The sequence below is a fragment of the Balaenoptera borealis genome, assembly GCF_965194805.1.
Source record: "Balaenoptera borealis genome assembly, chromosome: 11".
Classification (NCBI taxonomy): Eukaryota; Metazoa; Chordata; class Mammalia; order Artiodactyla; family Balaenopteridae; genus Balaenoptera; species Balaenoptera borealis.
Genome location: NC_138868.1, coordinates 56663777 through 56688869, shown reverse-complemented (window position 1 = coordinate 56688869; position 25093 = coordinate 56663777). Strand labels below are relative to the sequence as shown.

The window sequence follows — 25093 nt, the reverse complement described above, 5'->3', positions numbered from 1 at the left end:
AATCTACCTCAATATAATAATGGCCATATATGACAAACCCTCAGCAAACATCATTATGGTGAAACACTGAAAGCATTTCCTCTAAGATCAGGAACCAGACAAGGATGTCCACTCTCACTACTGTTATTCAACATAATATTGGAAGTCCTAGCCACGGCAGTCAGAGAAGAAAAAGAAATAGAAGGAATACAAATTGGAAAAGAAGAAGTAGAACTGTCCCTGTTTGCAGGTGACATGATACTATACATAGAAAATCCTAAAGATGCCACCAGAAAACTACTAGAACTAATCAATGAATTTTGTAAGGTCGCAGGGTACAAAATTAATGCACAGAAATCTCTTTCATTCTTATACAGTAATAACAAAAGGTCAGAAAGAGAAATTAAGGAAACACTCCTATTTACCATTGCAAGAAAAAGAATAAAATACCTAGGAATAAACGTACCTAAGGAGGTAAAAGACCTGTACTCAGAAAACTATAAAACACTCATGAAAGAAATCAAAGATGATGCAAATAGATGGAGAGATATACCATGCTCCTGGATTGGAAGAATCAATATTGTGAAAATGACTGTACTACCCAGAGCAATCTACAGATTCAATGCAGTGCCTGTCAAACTACCAGTGGCATTTTTCACATAACTAGAACAAAAAATGTTAACATTTGTATGGAGACACAAAAGACCCTGAATAGCCAAAGCAGTCTTGAGGGAAAAAAACGGAGCTGGAGGAATCAGGCTCCCGGAATTCAGACTGTACTACAAAGCTACAGTAATGAAGACAATATGGTACTGACACAAAAACAGAAATATAGATCAATGGAGCAGGATAGAAAGCCCAGAGATAAACCCACGCACCTATGGTCAACTAATCTATGACAAAGGAGGCAAGGGTATACAATGGAGAAAAGACAGCCTCTTCAGTAAATGGTGTTGGGAAAACTGAACAACTATATGTAAAAGAATGAAATTAGATCATTACCTAACACCATATACAAAAATAAACTCAAAATGGCTTAAAGACCTAAATGTAAGGCTAGACACTCTAAAACTCTTAGAGGAAAACATAGGCAGAATACTCTATGACATAAATCACAGCAAGATCCTTCTTGACTCACCTCCTAGAGAAATGGAAATAAAAACAAAAATAAACAAATGGGACCTAATGAAACTTAAAAGCTTTTGCACAGCAAAGGAAACCATAAACAAGACGGAAAGACAAACCTCAGAATGGGAGAAAATATTTGCAAATAAAGCAACTGACAAAGGATTAATCTCCAAATTTTACAAGCAGCTTATGCAGCTCAGTATCAAAAAAACAAACAACCCAATCCAAAAATGGGCAGAAGGTCTAAATAGACATTTCTCCAAAGAAGGTATACAGATTGCCAACAAACACATGAAAGGATGCTCAACATCACTAATCATTAGAGAAATGCAAATCAAAACTGCAATGAGGTATCACCTCACAGCAGTCAGAATGGCCATCATCAAAAAATCTACAAACAATAAATGCTGGAGAGGGTGTGGAGAAAAGGGAACCCTCTTGCACTGTTGGTGGGAATGTAAATTGATACAGGCACTATGGAGAACAGTATGGAGGTTCCTTAAAAAACTAAAAATAGAATTACCATATGACCCAGAAATCCCACTACTGGGCATATACCCAGAGAAAACCATAATTCAGAAAGACACATGCACCCCAATATTCATTGCAGCTCTATTTACAATAGCCAGGACATGGAAGTAACCTAAGTGTCCATCAGCAGATGAATGGGTAAAGAAGATGTGGCACATATATACAATAGAATATTACTCAGCCATAAAAAGAAACGAAATTGAGTTATTTGTCGTGAGGTGGATGCACCTAGAGTCTGTCATACAGAGTGAAGTAAGTCAGAAAGAAAAAGAAATACCGTAGGCTAACACATATATATGGAATCTAAAAAAAAAAGGAAAAGGTTATGAAGAACCTAGGGGCAGGACAGGAATAAAGATGCAGACATAGAGAATGGACTTGAGGACACGGGATGGGGGAAGAGTAAGCTGGGACAAAGTGAGAGAGTGGCATGGACATATATACACTACCAAATGTAAAATAGATAGCTAGTTGGAAGCAGCCGCGTAGCACAGGGAGATCAACTCGGTGCTTTGTGACCACCTAGAGGGGTGGGATAGGAAGTGCAGGAGGGAGATGCAAGAGGGAGGAGATATGGGGCTATATGTATATGTATAGCTGATTCACTTTGTTATACAGCAGAAACTAACACACCATTGTAACGCAGTTATACTCCAATAAAGATGTTAAAAAAGAAAAACAGATTAAAGACATAAATGTTAAGACCGGACACTATAAAACTCTTAGAGGAAAACATAGGAAAAACTCTCTTTAACATAAATCACATTAAGTTCTTTTATGACACGCCTCCTATAGTAATGAAAATAGCAGAATGGGAAAAAATATTTGCAAATGAAACAACGGACAGAGGATTAATCTCCAAAATATACACACAACTCATTCAGCTCAATATCAAAAAAACAACCAACCCAATCAAGAAATGGGTGGAAGACCTAAACAGACATTTCTCCAAAGAAGACATACAGATGGCCAAGAGGCACATGAAAAGATGCTCAACACCACTAATTTTTAGAGAAATGCAAATCAAAACTACAATGAGGTATCACCTCACACCAGTTAGAATGGACATCATCAGAAAATCTACAAACAACAAATGCTGGAGAGGGTGTGGAGAAAAGGGAACCCTCTTGCACTGTTGGTGGGAATGTAAATTGATACAGCCACTATGGAGAACAGTATGGAGGTTCCTCAAAAAATAAAAATAGAACTACCATATGACCCAGCAATCCCACTACTGGGCATATACCCTGAGAAAACCATAATTCAAAAAAGACACACGTACCCCAATATTCATTGCAGCACTACTTACAATAGCCAGGACATGGAAACCCCTAAATGTCCATCGACAGATGAATGGATAAAGAAGATATGGTACGTATATTTAATGGAATATTACTCCGCCATAAAAAGAAATGAATTTGGGTTATTTGTAGAGTTGTGGATGGACCTAGAGTTTGTCCTACAGAGTTAAGTAGGTCAGAAAGAGAAAAACAAATATTGTATATTAACGCATATATGTGGAATCTAGAAAAATGGTACAGATGTACCTATTTGCAGGGCAGGAATAGAAATGCAGACGTAGGGAACAGACGTGTGGACACAGAGGGGGAAGGGGAGGGTGGGATGAAGATTAGGTTTGACGTAAATACACTACCATGTGTAAAATATATAGCTAGTGGGAACCTGCTGTATAGCACAGGGAGCTCAGCTTGGTGCTCTGTGATGACCTAGATGGGTGGGATGGGGGGTTGAAGGAGGTCCAAGAGGGAGGGAATATATGTATATATACAGCTGATTCAGTTCACTGTACAGCAGAAACTAACACAACATTGTAAAGCAATTATACTCCAATAAACAAAAACAAAGACAAACAAAAAAAATTTGTTTTACATATTACCTTTTACTTATGTAAGTTTTATATGGTTGTACTTATAGGGAATGTATTATTTTGTGTTTTAGTGTATTTACTTAATATCACATGTAATTTTCCCATTTTCATACATTACCTTAATAAAAATTAGGGTGTTGATAATATATTAAATACTAACAGGTATGTTTTTGCTGTTGTAGAGAGTGGCAAAATGGCAAAAAAAATACTTCTTTTAAAAGCACCAAAACAGGGACTTCCCTGGTGGTCCAGTGGTTAAGACTTCTTCCAGTGCAGGGGGTGTGGGTTGGATCCCTGGTTGGGGAACTAAGATCTCACATTCCTCAGGGCCAAAAAGCCAAAACATAAAACAGAAGCAATATTGTAACAAAATTCAACAAAGACTTTAAAAATGGTCCATATCAAAAAAAAGAAGTCTTGGGCTTCTCTGGTGGTGCAGTGGTTGAGAATCTGCCTGCCAATGCAGGGGACACGGGTTCGAGCCCTGGTCTGGGAAGATCCCACGTGCCGTGGAGCAGCTGGGCCTGTGAGCCACAACTACTGAGCCTGCGCGTCTGGAGCCTGTGCTCCGCAACAACAGAGGCCGCTATAGTGAGAGGCCCGCTCACCGCAATGAAGAGTGGCCCCCGCTCGCTGCAACTAGAGAAAGCCCTCGCACAGAAACTAAGACCCAACACAGCCAATAAATAAATAAATAAATAAATAAATTTATTTTAAAAAAAAAGTCTTAAAAGCACCAAAACAATTACATTGTGTCAGTATAGAAGTATCCTTTTTTTCTGTGCAAAATTCTTATAGAAGCTATACTTGGAAGAATTTCATACTTTATGATTGGGGATTTCATAAAGCCATAGACTTTTTGAGCTATAAATGGCCTTATAGGGACCATCTTGTGTAATTCCTTCATTTTGCAGATGACAGACTCTAGGTCCCAGAGATGAAATGAGTTGAAGTGAGTTGATCTAGCTAAAAGAAGTAGCAGGACTGAGAACTTAGTGCAGTGCTCTTTCTTATGGACCATGGTTTAACCAAGAACACTTACCTCTAAAATAGAAACATTACAAGAGAGAGTTAATTTTGATTCAAACCTCATCCTAGCCAAATTATGCAGTATTCATGGAAATAGCTGTTTTAACTTTTTGTTAAGTATTCTAATGTTTGTTACTTGTCTCTAAGAGAGCTGATCTAGGACTCTTCCTATTTTCCTGTTCCTGGCCTACCTAGATTCATACAAGATAGAATTGGAAGGGACCATAAGTATCATCTAGTTCAAACCCTTTATTTCAGAGCTCATGAATTCCAGGGAAGTAAAGTGACTGCTAAAGTCACTCTGTATTTGCAGCTTAAAATTAAGAGTTTCCCAGTTATCAGTCTACTATGCACTTTCAAATCCAAGACTGTGGTCCACACTTTGGACCAGATGTCTTTCATTTCAGTTCATCAGATGTATGAGTTTTGTAACTCCTTGGCAAACACTGCTTCTCTAGTATCAGTACATATTATACCACTAATGATAACACAAAGCTCATTTTAGAGAAGGTATAATTAAAATACTGTAGCAGCAGAGGAGAGAATGGGATCAGTGCTGACTGGTGGGATCTAGAAAGACTTAGTGAAGAGGTAGATTTGGAAAGTCCAAATCCCTCAAATTTGGTTAAAAGTGGTGCCAAGGAGAAGGAACAATATGATAGATGGTAGAGAACTGGGAAAGTATAAGAGATGTTTGAAGAACTGAATTGTTTCTTGAGAGATCAGCAGGAAGTAAGGGGCTTTTGGAAGAAAAACACTGGTAAAATGTTTTGAAGCCAAAGGGTAGGTAGTGTTGAGTGCTGAGGATTTTAAATGTTATTTTGCAGGCAGTGGGAACCTTGTTCTTTTTGAACAAGGCATGAAATGATCAAGTCTAGTCTTGGAAAGATATTTTGGTGGTTGTGTGGAATTTGCTTTGATGAACTGGGTAGTTTAGAGAAGAGATGTTGAGGATTCAGTTATTCATGTGGTGATGTTCATCTAACCTGGAGTTACAATGTAGGTCTGGAACTTGGGAGAGAGACCAGGATTTAAGATTTAGATTAGATTTGTGATGTATCGGAGGCAAGAGTTAAGTTCAAAAATGTTTGACTAGCTTTTCATGGTTGCCATGCAGAATCATCTTTTTGAAGAAATAAATTACAGGGCAGTGTAGTGGTGTTGGAGATGTCTTCACCTCTCTTCCGTTTTCTCTTAGCACCTTCTTATCTCTTTGCGGCCTCTTTCATATTGGAGACTTTTCTTTCCTTTTTTAATCTATTCAACTTAAAAAAATTCTTACTGAAGTATAGTTGATTTACAGTATTGTATTAATGGAGACTTTTCTTGATGATCCTTGGCATTGCATTTAAATTTAAGATGAGGCAATAAAAAGCTGATTGGTAGTTCTGTGTGAATGGATGGGGCTTGTCAGCTGGTAGGCTTCACTCTAAGGTGATCCTTTATGTCTTTGGAGGACTGTTAAATATTGGTGTCTTTTGCTGTTTTTCTGTGGGATCCATCAGCTTTTGACTCTCCTGCTAGGAAGACAGAAATGCCTGGCTGCCATGTTTTTTTTTTAGCCAAAGCAACTGAAGGGAGCTAGGGAGAGGGAGGGAGTCTCATTTTCAATATGTTGATTATCTCTTAATCTTCTCTTCTTCATTATATTTCCTCCCTGTCCTCACCTGGTATTCCCCAAATTAGATCCTTTCTGTCCTAATTTTCATAGAGAACAAACCTCCTATTTCAGTGGTCACTTGGTTATATAGGATAGGGAAGGAGGCAGGGGTCCAACTACTTCTTATAGACCTTTCAAACAAATCCCTGCCTCATCCCTGTTTTGGGGTGTTATTTGGTTGTTTTTTTTAAATCTACCATTCCTGAATCTTTCTGGGCGCATGGCTAGAATTTATTTGCTCTGTCATGACACCCTCCTCAGTAGGCATTTAGTATTAGATTTCTCAGTTCTGCCATAGACTTTTTTTTTGATTTTATTTATTTATTTTTTGACATACAAAGTATTTTTTTAACATCTTTATTGGAATATAATTGCTTTACAATGGTGTGTTAGTTTCTGCTTTATAACAAAGTGAATCAGCTACACATATATATATATATATATATCCCCATATCTCCTCCCTCTTGTGCCTCCCTCCCACCCTCCGTATCCCACCCCTCTAGGTGGTCACAAAGCACCGAGCTGCCATAGACTTTTTAACTGCTTTCCATCTCTGAAAAATTTGTTGACTTTTCTCATCTGCTTACCTTTCTTCTCCTGTTTTCTTTGTCCTTGTAAGTTTATACCTTTTAAATTTCTTTACGCTTATATGTTAATGAGGTTTTAGGAAAGAATTAGTGATAAACAGATGTGTTCAATCTGTTGTGTTTTACTGGAAATCTTAGTAAGAAGTGATTTAACCAGTGTTTTCTGAGCTTTAGTCATTTATATATCTTACCATTTTTGACATTTGTTTCACATCTATATTATGGTTTACTTAATGTTTTTCTTAAGTGGACAATTATTTTTTAGTTAAATAAAATTAAAGAGACTATATTAGTAAAGGTAAAAGGAAATTAATGTCATCAACATAATAACTGCAATTTTTATTTTGTTCATTAAAATATGTACAAGCATACCTCTGAGATATTGCAGGTTCTGTTCCAGACCACCACAGTAAAGTGAATATCACAATAAAGCAAGTCACACAAGTGTTTTGATTTCCCAGTGCAGATAAAAGTAATGTCTCCACTATACTGTAGTCTATTAAGTGTGCAATAGCATTATGTCTAAAAAGAATGTACTACCTTAATACTGTATTGCTAAAAAATGTTAACCATAATCTGAGCCTTTAGTGAGTCATTATCTTTTTGCAATAGTAATATCAAAGATCATTGATCACAAATCACCATAACAAATATAATAATGAAAGTTTGAAATATTTCAAGAATTACCAAAAAGTGACAGAGACATGAAGTGAGCAATGCTGTTGAAAATGGCACTGATAGACTTGCTTGATGCAGGGTTGAGGCAGACCTTCAATTTGTAAAAAATGTAGTACAGTATCTGCAAAGTGCAATAAAGTGAAGCACAGTGAAACAAGGTATGCCTGTACAAGGTTATTAATATAAAAATGATTTTCCTAATGCCACCTAAATCCTCTTGTATACAACTAGCATTATAAGAGCTGTATTTTGGAACAAAGAAGAGAATTTAGACAAAGAAGAGAATCTGGCTAAGGTGATTGATAATGATTCACTTAGAATTGGCTGTTTGCCCATTTATTAAGCATCTGTTGGGCATATAATGAGTTGCGCTAGATTCTGATAATACAAAGGTGAATAAAACACAGTCCTTGCCCTTAAGGATCTTTCAGTCTCCTGGTTTTGTCTGATATGCAAATAAATAAGTATCGTTAAGTGTTATAGCTGATTCAGTGGAAGCATGAGGAAGAAATGGTCAGTTTTTTTAGGGGAAGAAGGAAAAGCACTATACAGGAGGTGACACTTCAGGATTAGTAGGTGCTCCCTGGGGAGTAAGGTTGAAAATGGAGTTGGATGTAGATGAAGCCATTCTAGGTAGGGAAGTTGGCCTGAGCAAAGGTAGGGGGACATGAAATTATAAGTAATTGGGGAAAAGGGTGCTAGAGGAGACCTGAAAGAGATGAGGCTAGAAAAGTAGGGAGGGCTAGACATCATGGCGGGACTGGTATGTATGTATGTATGTATATATGTATGTATGTATGTATGTATGCATGCCCTGCTAAGGAATTTAGACTTTATCTTGAAGGCAATGAAAAGCCCTTGAATTAGTCAAGCACTAAACATTTTTGGAGCACTATGCGCCATGCTGTGGAGGACTCAAATTTTTAGACATGATCCCTTTAGGAACTTAGTTGAAGGGAATCAGGGATCAAATAGTAGAACCCAGCAGACAAAAATCTACATTCTTTACCCAAGTAAATTTAGTTTCTATAGTGATCTCCTTTTGAAATTCTAAAACCCAACTTTCCATCTTCCTTTCTAGAGTCTCATCAAGTCCTAGCTCAGCTGTTGGACACTTTGCTTGCAATTGGCACTAAACTCCCAGACAATCAAGCTATCCAGATGCGATTAGTTGATGTAGCCTGCAAGGTAAGAATATAATCGTTAGACACAGGGTTGCATCTTTTTTGAACAGTTTTGCATTATCTGGAGAGGTGATATGAGCTGTAAGATCTGCTTACCTCCATCCTAAATCTATAACTGAGAATTGCCAAGGACTCTTAATGGTTTTAAGAGCTGCCTCATTTTTTTTGTTTCTTGATGTTGGATTAGGAGTAAAGTTGAGTAACTTGTTATAAAATGAACTTCCTCATCCTCCCAAAAGAAATGAAAATAATCATAGGAACTACCATGTATCCTGTACCTAATATATGCACTCTGCTTATTATGGTACTTTGTACCCAGTTTTTCATTTGTTCCTCATAGTCCTTTAGGGAAGTGCTATTATACCTCTTTTACTAAGGTGGGAATTGAGGTTGGAGACGTTTAGTTTCCCCAAGTTTTCACAGTTAGGAAGTTGCAGAACCAGGGCATAAACTCCTTTTTCTGATTCCAAAGCCCATATTCTTTTTATGATACTTTGTTGCCTCAATAAACAGACCAACTAGACACAAACAAGTGTTTTGGAAATTTTTTTTGTTGATCTGATTATAAAAAATTGTATGTACATTAGTTGTGCCTTTTGACTTAATTTGGAGCTTTTTATTAGCTGTCTTTTGTGCATAACACCAGTTCCTAAACTTTGTAGAATTGACTTTACTTTTTTTTTTTAACATCTTTATTGGAATATAATTGCTTTACATTGTTGTGTTAGTTTCTGCTGTATAACAAAGTGAATCAGCTATACACATACATATATCCCCATATCCCCTCCCTCTTGCGTCTCCCTCCCACCCTCCCTATCCCACCCCTCTAGGTGGTCACAGAGCACCGAGCTGCTCTCCTTGTGCTGTGCAGCTGCTTCCCACTAGCTATCTGTTTTACATTTGGTAGTGTGTATATGTCCATGCCACTCTCTCACTTCGTCCCAGCTTACCCTTCCCCCTCCCCGTGTCCTCAAGTCCATTCTTGTTTGTAGATTTTTTGATGATGGCCATTCTGACTGGTGTGAGGTGATACCTCATTGTAGTTTTGATTTGCATTTCTCTAATGATTAGTGATGTTGAGCATCCTTCCATGTGTTTGTTGGCAATCTGTATATCTTCTTTGGAGAAATGTCTATTTAGATCTTCTGCCCATTTTTGGATTGTGTTGTTTGTTTTTTTGATATTGAGCTGCATGAGCTGCTTGTATATTTTGGAGAGTAATCCTTTGTCAGTTGCTTTGTTTGCAAATATTTTCTCCCATTCTGAGGGTTGTCTTTTGGTCTTGTTTATGGTTTCCTATGCTGTACAAAAGCTTTTAAGTTTCATTAGGTCCCATTTGTTTATTTTTGTTTTTATTTCCATTTCTCTAGGAGGTGGGTCAGAAAGGATCTTGCTGTGATTTATGTCAAAGAGTGTTCTGACAATTGGCTTTAGTTTTAATCTTTTTGATAAATTTATTTTGAGAATATAAGGAGACATATGTTTGAATTGTGGAAGGGTTATATTCATGGGATTAGAAAGCCATTTCTGAACCCCAGGAAAGAGTATTTCATTTATCTTAATAAACAATGACAACAATAAACAAACCCAGAACACTTTGAGAAGTACAGTATTAAAAGCTTAAGTGGAAAAAACTAGGGATTATGTGTTTGAGAGAGTAAGTGTATCTCCCATGTGAGAGTATATACCTGGGAGGTTGTGCTTGTGAGAGAGGCGTCGTACTCAGTGGATTGTTCTGCTTGAAGTAACAGTTTCTTAAATTTGTTTTAAATAAACCTTTTATTATAAAAATTTATACTCATGGAACTTTGGAAAGATACTAAAAAGTATAAAGAAAGAACTACACTCAACCATTATAAAGGCAACCATTATTATTGGTCTTTTGATGTATGCTTTCTGATTTTTTTTCTGTATACAGATTGATTGCTTTTCTTTTTTTTTTAAAATTAATTAATTAATTAATTTACTTTTGGCTGTGTTGGGTCTTCGTTTCTGTGCAAGGGCTTTCTCTAGTTGTGGCAAGTGGGGGCCACTCTTCATCGCGGTGCGCGGGCCTCTCACTATCGCGGCCTCTCTTGTTGCGGAGCATAGGCTCCAGGCGCGCAGGCTCAGTAGTTGTGGCTCACGGGCCCAGTTGCTCCGCGGCATGTGGGATCTTCCCAGACCAGGGCTCGAACCTGTGTTCCCCTGCATTGGCAGGCGGATTCTCAACCACTGCACCACCAGGGAAGCCCGATTGCTTTTCTTGTTACACACGTAGCTGTAAGCATATTCTATGTTCAATTTTGCTTTTTTACTAATGTAACAAAAGTATTTTCCTTATATTGTAAATGTTTTAGAAATATTTTTAATGGTTGCATGATATTTTGTCCAATAATTAAACCATAGTTTGTCCTAACTATTCTCCTATTATTGGACATTTATATTGTAGCCATTTTTTTAAATTGTAAATAATAATACAGTGAATGTGATTAGTCTAAAGTATTTTCTGTATTTAGAGTTATTTCCTAAACATAGATTGTCACAGTAGAATTACTAGATGAAAGCATTTAGAGTTTTTTGTAAGGCTTTTGATACTTTTGCCAAATTGTTTTCCAAAGTATTCCAGTTTATATGCCCATCAACAGTATATGAGAGTGCCTAATTTCACCTGTTTTTCTAGCATTGGATATTAAACAAGAGATAAACCTGTTAATTTGGTAGGAGGAAAATGGCATTTCATTTTTTTTAAATTTCCTTTTTAAAAGATTACTAGTGAGACCTCATATTTGTTCTTCATTTATTTGTCCTCTCTTAAGAATGAGCTTTTCATGTTCTTTTCCAGTTTCTCATATGGAGTTTTTGTGCATTTCTTCACCATTTGTAATAGGATGAAAATTTGAACTACCTGGAAATGGCAGATCTGTCACAAGGTTTTGCAAATTCACATAAATAAAGACTATGATTCATAGCTACAGTTACTGTTTCTATTGCCTAATGCTATTTTGTCTGTGATTTTTGCCCTACAATGTGCCTTGAGATATGATTCACATACAATAACATTCACTCTTTTGATAGAAATAATGCAAAGTATGTTTTTCAGCTACAATGGAATGAAATTAGATGAGTAACAGAAAAAAATTAGGAAAAGCACAAATACGTGGAAATTAAACAACATACTCCTACTTAACCAAGGGTCAAAGAAGAAATCAGTAGGGAAATTAGAAAGTACTTTGAGATGAGTCAAAATGAAGACACAACATACCAAAACTGGGCTGCATCTAATGCATGCTGAGAGGGAAATTTATAGCAATTTGTGTCTATAGTAAAAAAGAAGAAAGATCTCATACCAGTACCCTAACCTTCCACCTTAAGACACTGTATAAAGAAGAGCACACTAAATATAAAGCATGCAGAAAGAGGGAAATACGAAAAACTAGAGGAGAAATTAATGAAATCAAGAGTAGAAAAACATTAACGAAAACCAAAAGCTTGTTATTTGACAACAAAATTGATAAACCTTTAGTTTTGGAAAGGAAGAAAAGAAGGCTCAAATTACTAGAATCAGAAGTGAAAAGAGGCTATTTCTGCTGACCTGACAGAAAAGAAAAGGAGCATGGGGGCTCAGTAGTTGTGGCACATGGGCTTAGTTGCCCGACGGCGTGTGGGATCTTAGTTCCCCGACCAGGGATTGAACCATGTCCCCTGCATTGGAAGGCGGATTCTTAACCACTGGACCAGCAGGGAAGTCCCTTATCCTTATTATTTTTTTGAAGTTCATGTTGCTCCTTTATATATTTTTAAAATGTAAGATGTGAATCTGCCATATTTTTTGTTTCACAGTAGGAAGAAAGTCATGCTTTTGGGTACTCTTAATGTTTCAAAATTCATCTCATTTTATCCTGTTAGTAATCCTTTGAGGTACATTGTACAGCTAGTCCTCATTTGAGAGATGAAGAGATTTAGATTTGGCCAGGAAATTACTAACTCTTTTCTTGTGTAGGATTTGCACAACTGAAATTAGAGGTCTTCTGCTTTCTTTCCTATCTGTGAAGATTTTTCTAGAATAATAAATATCTTGTCATTTTTGCTTATATGGCTTCCTTAGAGCCTAGTTTAATTCTTTGTTTTTCTGTTTCCATCTCACCTTCTCTTCCATTCTCTCTGTTTCTTTTCTGTTCCTTTAATTCTGTGGCAAAAGTATCAAAACATTAAGCTCTTAAGGCAAAAGATAGAAACAGACAGCATTTTAAGATTTATTAAATACTACCCAAACAGATATTATGTGTTGTTTGTTAGGAGAGGTTGTCTGTTAGAATCATTTCCATTGCTAAGTACACTGAATTTTTATCTGTGCTTAAAAACAATCCACATTGATGGGAATTCTTCAGCGGTCCAGTGGTTAGGACTCAGCGCTGTCAGTGCCATGGCCGGGGTTCAATTCCTGGTCGGGGCCCTAAGATCCCACAAGCCGTGCAGTGTGCTGCCTCCCTCCCGCTCCCAAAAAAGAAAAAAATATCCATATTGAAACTGAATGAGTCAGTAAGGTATTTTTGTCTTATTTAACCTCAGTCTCAGATTTTCTTGATATACTTAATCATTGATTTTTTTTCCTGTAGCAATAGTTTTAAACCGATTGGTTTAGCTTATTTTATTTTTGACGTGGATTGCTCTTATTATCAGGGATGTGGTTTGCTTACTCACTCCATTAATAGAGAAATGATGGCACTTTAATGGCCTGGGTATAACACCAAAATAACATCATCTGCAGAGCAGAGACTAGGCAGCTATTAGTGATGATAGCCGTGATGTAAGTAGTGACCTGTGGGGGAAGGACATCATAAAACTGTAATTGCTGCCCTGAGGGTGTGATTTAGACTTATGATCTCTTTTGGGATAACATTCAGTGTGCAGTAATAGGCTGGTTATGCGTCAGTGTTGCCTTGGTTACCTTAATAGGAACTAGAATGTTATAGTTTGTTTGAAAATCAAATGAAGTATTTGTAACAATTGCAGCAATCTTCCAGGGGCTGGTGGTTCAGTTACCAGTTTAGTTATGACAAATGATGCTTCCATACTAAATAAAAATAGTTTTAAAAAAAAGAACAACTTTGCTGTATTAACTGTGACAGAGTCATTGTCAGCTTCGTATCTGGAAATTTCTCTTAACTTCTCAGTTTTAGTGTGTTATTTTGTTGGATAATTTTGAGCCCTTACTCTACATGACATTGTGATCACTTAAAAGTATATGTTTCAGGGGGCTTCCCTGGTGGTGCAGTGGTTGAGAATCTGCCTGCCAATGCAGGGGACACGGGTTCGAGTCCTGGTCTGGGAAGATCCCACATGCCGCGGAGCAACTAGGCCCGTGAGCCACAATTACTGAGCCTGCGTGTCTGGAGCCTGTGCTCCGCAACAAGAGAGGCCACGCACGATAGTGAGAGGCCCGCGCACCGCGATGAAGAGAGGCCCCCGCTTGCCGCAACTGGAGAAAGCCCTCGCACAGAAACGAAGACCCAACACAGCCATAAATAAATAAATAAAAATTTTTTTAAAAAGTATATGTTTCAGGGCTTCCCTGGTGGCGCAGTGGTTGAGAATCTGCCTGCCAATGCAGGGGACACGGGTTCGAGCCCTGGTCCAGGAAGATCCCACGTGCCGTGGAGCAGCTGGGCCTGTGAGCCACAATTACTGAGCCTGCGCGTCTGGAGCCTGTGCTCCGCAACAAGAGAGGCCGCGATAGTGAGAGGCCCGCGCACTGCGATGAAGAGTGGCCCCCGCTTGCCGCAACTAGAGAAAGCCCTCGCACAGAAATGAAGACCCAGCACAGCCATAAATAAATAAATAAACAAATACTTAGGAAAAAAAAAAAGTATGTGTTTCACATTTCTGTAGCTTAAATAACTTGGAGGCATGAACTAACTCTGATCTAAAATGCTTGATTGAGACATTTTTATAAGGAGACAGTCCCTCTCTGAGAGCCCCACCCTCCACACCTGAGCTTTCTCTCCAGGTTTCCTTTGTTCTCTCCTCTAAGTAAGCCTACCTGCCTAGTCTAACTTCACATAGAACATAGCTTCACACAGAAAGTTCAGGTCCATTTAGTTCAGGAATTTCCCCTTGGAGCATTCTGATGTGAACCATTAACAGGTGCTCAGTACCTTTCCTGACAGACTGCCCTCTTATTAGACAGCTATCACTAGAAAGTTTATGCTTGTGTGTTCCAGATCAGCAGGGCTGTTTCATCCAGCTGGCCCACTTTTACCTCTGACCCTTCTCTGTTTTCTATTTTTTGCCACCACCTGTCCTTCTTTTCCCTACCTGTTTCCCTTCTCTTCTTAAGCAGGTTGTTTTTTTAAAAGTACATGCCAAGTGCCAGGCACTATGCTAGGCATTTGTACTTACTGAATGTCTATTATATCTGGGACACTATTAGCTGATTTTACATACAATAATTATTAAATGAATTCATTTTAATCCACTCACCATAAACCTTCATGGTAGGGGATATTACTCCTATTATTACAAAGTAAGGATTTCTAAAAAGGGTCTTGGTGAAGACCACATAGATACTAAGTGGCAGCTCCAGCAATCAGACCTAGGTCTGGTTCCAGTCTGTGTTCATTCCACTATGCTTCTTTGCCTCTCAAACAAGAGGGGAAACAAGTTATGAAATCCACTTTCTTTGCAAAGCCACCTACAACTCCTCCAGGTATTCTCTGCACCTCTGTGGGTATGAGTATGCTATAGCTACCCCCTTTTTATGGTCTTAAAGTACACTTATTCTTATGGATAATATAATATTTTTCTAATGTTTATGAAACAGTATGGTTAGTTTATTCTTTTTTGTGTATATTTAAACTTTCATTTTTAAAAAAAATCTCTAACTTGGGAATTCTCTGGTGGTCCAGTTGTTAGGACTTGGTGCTTTCGGTGCCGAGGGCCCAGATTCAATCCCTGGTCAGGGAACTAAGATCCCCCAAGCCATGTGGTGTGGCCTTTAAAAAAAAAAAAAAAAAAATCTCAAACTTGAAGAAAAATTGCAAGCACAGTAATAAAGAACTTTCTTTTCTTGTGAACCATTTTAGAGTAAGTTGCTAACATGGTGCCCCATTACTCTTCAATACTTCAGTTTGTGTTTCCTATAAACAAAGATACTCTCCTTCATAACCTCAATATGACCATCCAAATCAGGACACTAACATCAACATATTACCATTTAATCCTCAAACCTCATTCAAATGTCAGTATTTATTCCAATGTCCTTTATAGGAAAAGAATCCAGTTCAGAATCGCATCTTGCATTGATTGTCAACATATCTCATCAGTCTTTTTCTTTTTTAAATAATTAATTAATTAATTAATTAATTTTGGCAGCGTTGGGTCTTTTATTCCCCAATACTGTATATGTATATTTATTTATCCATAAATTGTATATATTTATTTATTTTAAAATTTTATTTTATTTATTTTTGGTTGCATTGGGTCTTTTTTTTTTAAAATCTTTATTGGAGTATAATTGCTTCACAATGGTGTGTTAGTTTCCGCTTTATAACAAAGTGAATCAGCTGTACATATACATACATCCCCATATCTTCCTCCCTCTTGTGTCTCCCTCCCACCCTCCCTATCCCAACACTCTAGGTGGTCACAAAGCACTGAACTGATCTCCCTGTGCTATGTGGCTGCTTCCCACTAGCGATCTATGTTACATTTGGTAGTGTGTATATGTCCATGCCACTCTCTCACTTTGTCCCAGGTTACCCATCCTCCTCCTCATGTCCTCAAGTCCATTCTGTACTTCTGAGGCTTTATTCCTGTCCTGCCCCTAGGTTCTTCAGAACCATTTTTTTTTTTTAGATTCCATATATATGTGTTAGCATATGGTATTTGTTTTTCTCTTTCTGACTTCTTAACTCTGCATGACAGACTCCAGGTCCATCCACCTCACTACAAATAACTCAGTTTCACTTCTTTTTATGGCTGAGTAATATTCCATTGTATATATGTGCCACATCTTCTTTATGCATTCATCTGTCGATGGACACTTAGGTTGTTCCATGTCCTGGCTATTGTAAATAGAGCTGCAATGAACATTGTGGTACATGACTCTTTTTGAATTATGGTTTTCTCAGGGTATATGCCCAGTAGTGGGATTGCTGGGTCGTATGGTAGTTCTATTTTTAGTTTTCTGAGGAACCTCCATACTGTTCTCCATAGTGGCTGTATCAGTTTGCATTCCCACCAACAGTGCAAGAGTGTTCCCTTTTCTCCACACCCTCTCCAGCATTTATTGTTTGTAGATTTTTTGATGGCCATTCTGACTGGTGTGAGGTGATACCTCACTGTAGTTTTGATTTGCATTTCTCTAATGTTTAGTGATGTTGAGCATCCTTTCATGTGTTTGTTGGCAATCTGTACATCTTCTTTGGAGAAATGTCTATTTAGGTCTTCTGCCCATGTTTGGATTGGGTTGTTTGTTTTTTTGATATTGAGCTGCATGAGCTGCTTGTAAAATTTGGAGGTTAATCCTTTGTCAGTTGCTTTATTTGCAAATATTTTCTCCCATTCTGAGGGTTGTCTTTTCATCTTGTTTATGGTTTCCTTTGCTGTGCAAAAGCTTTTAAGTTTCATTAGGTCCCATTTGTTTATTTTTGTTTTTATTTCCATTTCTCTAGGAGGTGGGTCAAAAAGGATCTTGCTGTGATTTATGTCATAGAGTGTTCTGCCTATGTTTTCCTCTAAGAGTTTTATAGTGTCTGGTCTTACATTTAGCTCTTTAATCCATTTTGAGTTTATTTCTGTGTATGGTGTTAGGGAGTGTTCTAATTTCATTCTTTTACATGTAGTTGTCCAGTTTTCCCAGCACCACTTATTGAAGAGGCTGTCTTTTCTCCATTGTATATTCTGGCCTCCTTTATCAAAAATAAGGTGACCATATGTGCATGGGTTTATCTCTGGGCTTTCTATCCTGTTCCATTGATCTATATTTCTGTTTTTGTGCCAATACCATACTGTCTTGATTACTGTAGCTTTGTAGTATAGTCTGAAGTCTGGGAGCCTGATTCCTCCAGCTCCATTTTTCTTTCTCAAGATTGCTTTGGCTCTTTGGGGTCTTTTGTGTTTCCATACAAATTGTGAAATTTTTTGTTCTAGTTCTCTGAAAAATGCCATTGGTAATTTGGTAGGGATTGCATTGAATCTGTAGATTGCTTTGGGTAGTAGAGTCATTTTCACAATGTTGATTCTTCCAATCCAAAAACATGGTATATCTCTCCATCTGTTTGTATCATCTTTAATTTCTTTCATCAGTGTCTTATGGTTTTCTGCATACAGGTCTTTTGTCTCCTTATGTAGGTTTATTCCTAGGTAGTTTATTCTTTTTGTTGCAGTGGTAAATGGAAGTTTTTCCTTAATTTCTCTTTCAGATTTTTCATCATTAGTGTATGGGAATGCAAGAGATTTCTGTGCATTAATTTTATATCCTGCTTTACCAAATTCATTGATTAGCTCTAGTAGTTTTCTGGTAGCGTCTTTAGGATTCTTTATGTTTAGTATCATGTCATCTGCAAACAGTGACAGCTTTACTTCTTTTCCGATTTGGATTCCTTTTACTTCTTTGTCTTCTCTGATTGCCGTGGCTAAAACTTCCAAAACTATGTTGAATAGTAGTGGTGAGAGTGGACTGTTGAATAATAATGGTGAGAGTGAATAACCTTTTCTTCTTCCTGATCTTAGAGGAAATGGTTTCAGTTTTTCACCATTGAGAATGATGTTGGCTGTGGGTTTGTCATATATGGCCTTTATTATGTTGAGGTAAGTTCCCTCTATGCCTACTTTCAGGAGGGTTTTTAACATAAATGAGTGTTGAATTTTGTCGAAAGCTTTTTCTGCATCTATTGAGATGATCATACGATTTTTCTCCTTCAATTTGTTAATAATCACATTGATTGATTTGCGTATACTAAAGAATCTTTGCATTCATGGGATAAACCCCACTTGATCATGGTGTATGATCCTCTTAACATGCTGTTGGATTCCGTTTGCTAGTATTTTGTTGAGGATTTTTACATCTATGTTGATCAGTGATATTGGCCTGTAGTTTTCTTTCTTTGTGACATGTTTGTCTGGTTTTGGTGTCAGGGTGATGGTGGTCTCGTAGAAGGAGTTTGGGAGTGTCCCTCCCTCTGCTATATTTTGGAAGAGTTTGAGAAGGATAGGTGTTAGCTCTTCCCTAAATGTTTGATAGAATTCGCCTGTGAAGCCATCTGGTCCTGGGCTTTTGTTTGTTGGAAGATTTTTAATCACAGTCTCAATTTCAGTGCTTGTGATTGGTCTGTTTATATTTTCTATTTCTTCCAGGTTCAGTCTCGGAAGGTTGTGCTTTTCTAAGGATCTGTTCATTACTTCCAGGTTGTCCATTTTATTGACATATAGTTGCTTGTAGTAATCTGTCATGATCCTTTGTATTTCTGCAGTGTCCGTTGTAACTTCTCCCTTTTCATTTCTAATTGTATTGATTTGAGTCTTCTCCCTTTTTTTCTTGATGAGTCTGGCTAATGGTTTATCAATTTTGTTTGTCTTCTCAAAGAACCAGCTTTTAGTTTTATTGATCTTTATTATTGTTTACTTCATTTCTTTTTCATTTATTTCTGATCTGATCGTTATGATTTCTTTCCTTCTGCTAACTTTGGGGTTTTTTTGTTCTTCTTTCTCTAATTGCTTTAGGTGTAAGGTTAGGTTGTTTATTTGAGATGTTTCTTGTTTCTTGAGGTAGGATTTTATTGCTATAAACTTCCCTCTTAGAATTGCTTTTGCTGCATCCCATAGGTTTTGGGTTGTTGTGTTTTCATTGTCATTTGTTTCTAGGTATTTTTTGATTTCCTCTTTGATTTCTTCAGTGATCTCTTGGTTATTTAGTAGTGTATTGTTTAGTGTATTGTTTAGCAGGTTGTTTGGGTTTTATTGATATTGAGGTATATGAGTTGTCTATATGTTTGGGATATTAACCCGTTATTGGTCATGTAATTTGCAAATATTTTTCTCCAATTCACTAGGTTGTCTTTTTTGTCAGTGGTTTCCTTTGCTGTGCAAAAGCTTTTAAGTTTAATTAGGTCCCATTTGTTTATTTTTGCTTTTGTTTCCTTTGCCTTAGGAGAGAGATCCAAAAAAATATTTCTATGATTTATGTCAAGGAGTGTTCTGCCTATGTTTTTTTCTGGGAGTTTTATAGTTTCTAGTCTTACATTTAGGTCTTTTTTTTTTTTTTTTTGGCTGTGTTGTGTCTTAGTTGAGGCACACAGGATCTTCATTGTGGCATGCAGGCTCTTCATTGCGGCGTGCAGGCTTCTCCCTAGTTGTGGCATGCAGGTTTTTCTCTCTCTAGTTGTTCTTCAGAGCATGTGGGCTCTGTAGTTTGCAGCTCGAGGACTCTCTAGTTGAGGCACACGGGCTCAGTAGTTGTGGTGTGCAGGCTTAGTTGCCCTGCAGCATGTGGGATCTTAGTTCCCCGACCAGGGATTGAACCTGCGTCCCCTGCATTGGAAAGTGGATTCTTTACCACTGGACCACCAGGGAAGCCCCACAGTTAGGTCTTTAATCCATTTTGAGTTTACTTTTGTATATAGTATGAGAAAGTGTTCTAATTCATACTTTTACATGTAGCTGTAGAGTTTCTCCAGCACCACTTATCAAAGGGACTATCTTTTCCCCATTGTATATTCTTTCCTTCTTTGTTGTAGATTAATTGACCATAAGTGTGTGGGTTCATGTCTTGGCTCTCTCTTCTGTTCCATTGATCTGTGTGTCTGTTTTTTTAAAAATTGTTTATTTATTTATTTTTGGCTGTGTTGGGTCTTTGTTGCTGTGCACAGGCTTTCTCTAGTTGCGGTGAGTTGGGGCTGCTCTTTGTTGCGGTGCGTGGGCTTCTCATTGCAGTGGCTTCTCTCGTTGCGGAGCACGGGCTCTAGGCACGTGGGCTTCAGTAGATGTGGCACACGGGCTCAGTAGTTGTGGCTTGCGGGCTCTGGAGCGCAGGCTCAGTAGTTGTGGCACATGGGCTTTGTTGCTCCACGGCATGTGGGATATTACCGGACCAGGGCTCGAACCCATGTCCCCTGCATTGGCAGGTGGATTCTTAACCACTGCGCCAGCAGGGAAGTCCTGTGTGTCTGTTTTTGTGCCATTAACATACTGTTTTGATCATGGTAGCCTTGTAGTATAGTCTAAAGGCAGGGAGCATGATTTCTCCAGGTTTGTTCTTTTTTCTCAAGATTGCTTTGGTGATGGTGGCTTTTTATTTTATTTTATTTTTTAGGTGGAAGGAAGCAAATTTTATTATTAATAATAATCGTAATAGTAACAATAGCTGATAATGTTTATGGAATTCTCACAACACTGCAGATGCTTTGCATGCACTTAATTTAAATTAATTTACTTTCAGTTCTCCTAAGAACCCCCAAGAGAAGGCCCTTTATAATCCATATTTAGTTTCTGTACTCTGTGCTCAATGTATAAAAGATTCTAAAAGGAGCACAGTCTTTTTTTTTCTTTTTTTGGCTGCATTGGGTCTTCGTTGCTGCACATGGGCTTTCTCTAGTTGCGGCAAGCTCAGCTCAAGCCCGTGTTGAGAAACGCGGGCTTCTCATTGAGGTGGCTTCCCTTGTTGTGGAGCACAGGCTCTAGGCGCGTGGGCTTCAGTAGTTTTGGTGTATGGGTTCAGTAGTTGTGGCGCATGGGCTTAGTTGCTCTGCAACATGTGGTATCTTCCTGGACCAGGGATTGAACCTGTGTCCCCTGCACTGGCAGGTGGATTCTTAACCACTGCACCACCATGGAAGCCCAGGAGCACAGTCTTAAAGGAGATGGACTTGTGAAAACAAGACATTGCAGTACAATTTGATGCCTGAGAGGATACCACAGCAGCTCCCAAGAGGAAGGGCTTAGCTTCCTGCTGGGGAGGACGAAGCCTGATGGTGGCTATTTTTGATGGTGGTAGAGTAGTTACTGTGAGAGTTGGTCATGTTTTACTTCCTTATCTGGTTGCTTCTTATTTGTGTGTGTTTTGTGAAAATTCATTGAGTTGTACATTTAATATTTTTACATATTTCTGTATGAATATTAAAATTTTTTAAATTTATGAATTTTTGTTCTGTTTTTAGATTTGATAGTGAATAAAATGCAATTTAAGGGGTCACTTTTAAAGTACCTAGTCTTTACAAGGCCAGGTGCTTGCTGTTGGGAGTATAATGTTGAATAAATGGGAGTCTTATTTTCTAAGGACTCATGATTCTTTTTGGAAGACACATACTCAAAAAACATGAAGGGAATTCCTTGGCTGTCCAGTGGTTAGGATTAGGCACTTTCACTGCCAGCGCCTGGGTTCAATCCCTGGTTGGGGAAATAAGATCCCACAAGCCACACAGCATGGCCAAAAAACCAAAAAACAACAACAAAAAACCCATGAGACTAGACAGACTAGTGAGAATGTAGTGTCTGAAGTCATTCCTAAAGTTGATACAGTGCTTTTGTTTCTGTGTTTTTGTTTATTTTTAAGATATCTTAATCATGTCCTTTTGTTCTCTCTTTTCTTTTCATAGCACCTGACAGATACCTCGCATGGTGTAAGAAATAAGTGCCTGCAATTACTTGGCAATCTGGGTTCTTTGGAGAAAAGTGTCACAAAAGATGCAGAAGGCCTAGCTGTCAGAGACGTCCAGAAGATTATAGGGGATTACTTCAGTGACCAGGATCCACGTGTCAGAACAGCAGCTATAAAAGCCATGGTAAACGTGATCATGGAAACTAAATGGAGATAGTTTTTTTTTGTTTGTTTTTTTCTTTTCTTTTTTTTTTTAGTTAATGGCTAATGCCACCTTGGATACATTCTGAATCCCCCCAGGGTATACTTTATGCACACTTTCAGGAAGGCGTTGGTGGCATCACAGAACTCAAAGGCACACATTCCTTTACAACAGTTGCTTATCTTTGGGCTTCTTTGGTAGCTTTCACCTGCATTTCTGAAACATGGAAGGTACAACTTGTATCCCAGGTCCATGGGAGAGATGTTACTTGGTATTATAGTACAATAGGTACAGGTTATACCTTTGTATTTCAGAAGTATAGGTGAAAGTTATGGGGGAGGGTTGCTCTTTAGGGGGAGATGGTGTTAACCATTTCTTCCTCAGCCTCCTTATCATTATTTCATATTTCTTCTGATATCCCCTTGGGACAGTCCACGGGTTAGATTCATTAAGTGTTTGAGTGTTTCTACTGAAAAGTCCAGGTTTCCTATTTATATAGCACTGATTTTGGCCAAAGGGAACCATGTTAATGTGATATAATGGGGAAAAATATATGAGATTGTGGGGAGACATTGGAAATATTGATTTTTTTTTCGGAATACTTAAACTGTATCTTTATTATCTAGTTGCAGCTCCATGAAAGAGGACTGAAATTATACCAAACAATTTATTCTCAGGTACCTTATATGATTGCTGTCTAGAAGAGGAGGGAGGTGGAGAAATCATGAAACTGGGAGGGTGGCATGCTGGTGGTCAGAATTTGAAAACATAGAGCTTCAGCTGGCTAACAGTGGCAGTGTTGTGATGAATGTGCAGTTGTATCCAAAACATACATTCTAAGAAGAGAATGGGGAATATGTAATGAATAGCACTAGTGCATGTGAGGAGGGCATTTGGGAGAATTTAGGTAGCTCAGTATGAATACCAGAGTATACAAAGAGAAGTGTAGTGTTCAGAGTAAGGAAAGTGGTAGTCTTGCTGATCTCTGCTTGGTTGACTGAGATTGACTTCAAACCTGAAGTCAATTCAGGGCATCACACTTGAGAAACTGGAGTATTTCTGGAGGAGGATGACCAAGACCATGGGATCATATGAAAAGATATCACATGATTGTTATAGCATTGGTAAGGAAAAGCACAATGAAGTTATAGTATCATTAGGAGAAGCTGACTGTCTAACCGAAAGCCCTTACAGTTATTCTTGTAGAATAATTGGATGTATCTAGAGACAAGAAATCTAAATCCACGCTCAGAGACCAGTTTTTGTTAGCCTACTGTGAGTGGTTTTAGCTTTTAGAGGAAGAGGATAATTAGCCAAACTATTAGCCCCTATGACTGATGTGTAAACCAAGTACGTTCTTTTACAAATGAAGTAGAATGAGTTCAGAATGGTTATGTTGGTGTGACCTATAGGAAAACTGTGTGGGAAACCAAATAATTAAAGGAAGCTTTTAGAGTAAGGACTCAAAGGAAAAAGAGTTAGTCCGATGATTCAGATGTTTAGTGACATAAGACTGTGTCAGTTGGTTAGGCAAGCAATGCTGTGGACCTCGAGGGAGTGAGGATGGAATGATGGGGGAGGATTTGAGATATGAGGTAGAATTAGTTACTATAATGAGTTCATTTTGATTATCTTGAGTTTGAAGGATTGATGGGATACTCATGAGGAGAATTCCAGGTCTGGAACTCAGGAAAGATCAGAGCTGGAGGTGGATATTTGGAGCCATCAATATCTAGGGGTCATGGGGATACCCAGGGAGAGTAAGAAGATTGGAAGTGATGAGGATGGAGCCAGGGGTGAGGTCCAACGTTTAAGAAAGGAGCCCTAGAATGGAACTGAGGAGCAGCTTGATGGAGGAGGAGGAAAAATATATTCCAAAAAAGGCAGGAGGGCATTCTCATAGTCAGCAGTGTCAAATGCTGGTGAAAGGTCATTTAGGATAGCACTGAAATCTGGTCATGAGACTTAGCAACAAAGTGGTCATTAGTGAGTTTAAAGAGAGCAATTTCAGTATAGTGCTGGGACTGGGGGAAGCCAGATCAGGGTCTTTTGAGTTGAGGCATTTAAAGTCTATTGACTATGACTGTATTTTAAAGAAACTTGACTATGATTGGAAAGTGGGGTAGAAGTTGGTAGAAGGGGGCATAGGATTAAGGGTTGTTGGGTTTTTTTTTCCTGTATTTTAAAGACAGTTGCTAAGTATGTTTATATGTTGAAGAGAGAGCTACTGTTTTGGGAGAGCTAGTGTTATGATAGAAGAGACAAAGGAGAATAAATGCTGGAGTAAGTTCCTTGAGGCAGAAGATCAGATTCATGAGCTGATTCATCCAACAAATGTTAGTGAGTACCTAATGCTGGCTTTATAATCCCAAGCATTTTATAATAGATAGGACCCATGCCCTTCACATTGTCATAGGTAAGACAGGCAATTAACAAATAAGCAAACACAGTTATTGCATATGAGTATTGCTGTGAGGTAAATCAATAGGATGCTATCATAGAGAATCACAAAGAGGATCTATTTTGGAGGATGGTAAGGGATGGTCATGTGAGGAAGTGATGGGATCCATAGCAAAACTAGAAGGATTAGGAACTAGAAAGGACCCTTTTCCCTCAGATATTGAGAAAACGAGGGGTGGGAGAATACAGGA

At 38.1% G+C, this 25093-nt stretch overlaps 1 protein-coding gene across 2 annotated transcripts in view; it reads left to right on the top strand.

The window, feature by feature from the left end:
• INTS4 (integrator complex subunit 4) overlaps positions 1-25093 on the top strand; it is a 121415-nt gene that overhangs the window by 28872 nt on the left and 67450 nt on the right. The window contains exons 4-6 of one of the 2 annotated variants that reach the window (XM_082343315.1): positions 8562-8668; positions 22239-22424; positions 23069-23119. In XM_082343315.1, the coding sequence (XP_082199441.1) occupies positions 8562-8668; positions 22239-22424; positions 23069-23119 (344 nt within the window). The remainder of the gene's footprint in view (positions 1-8561; positions 8669-22238; positions 22425-23068; positions 23120-25093) is intronic. The other variant, XM_082343316.1, reaches the window with a different exon arrangement.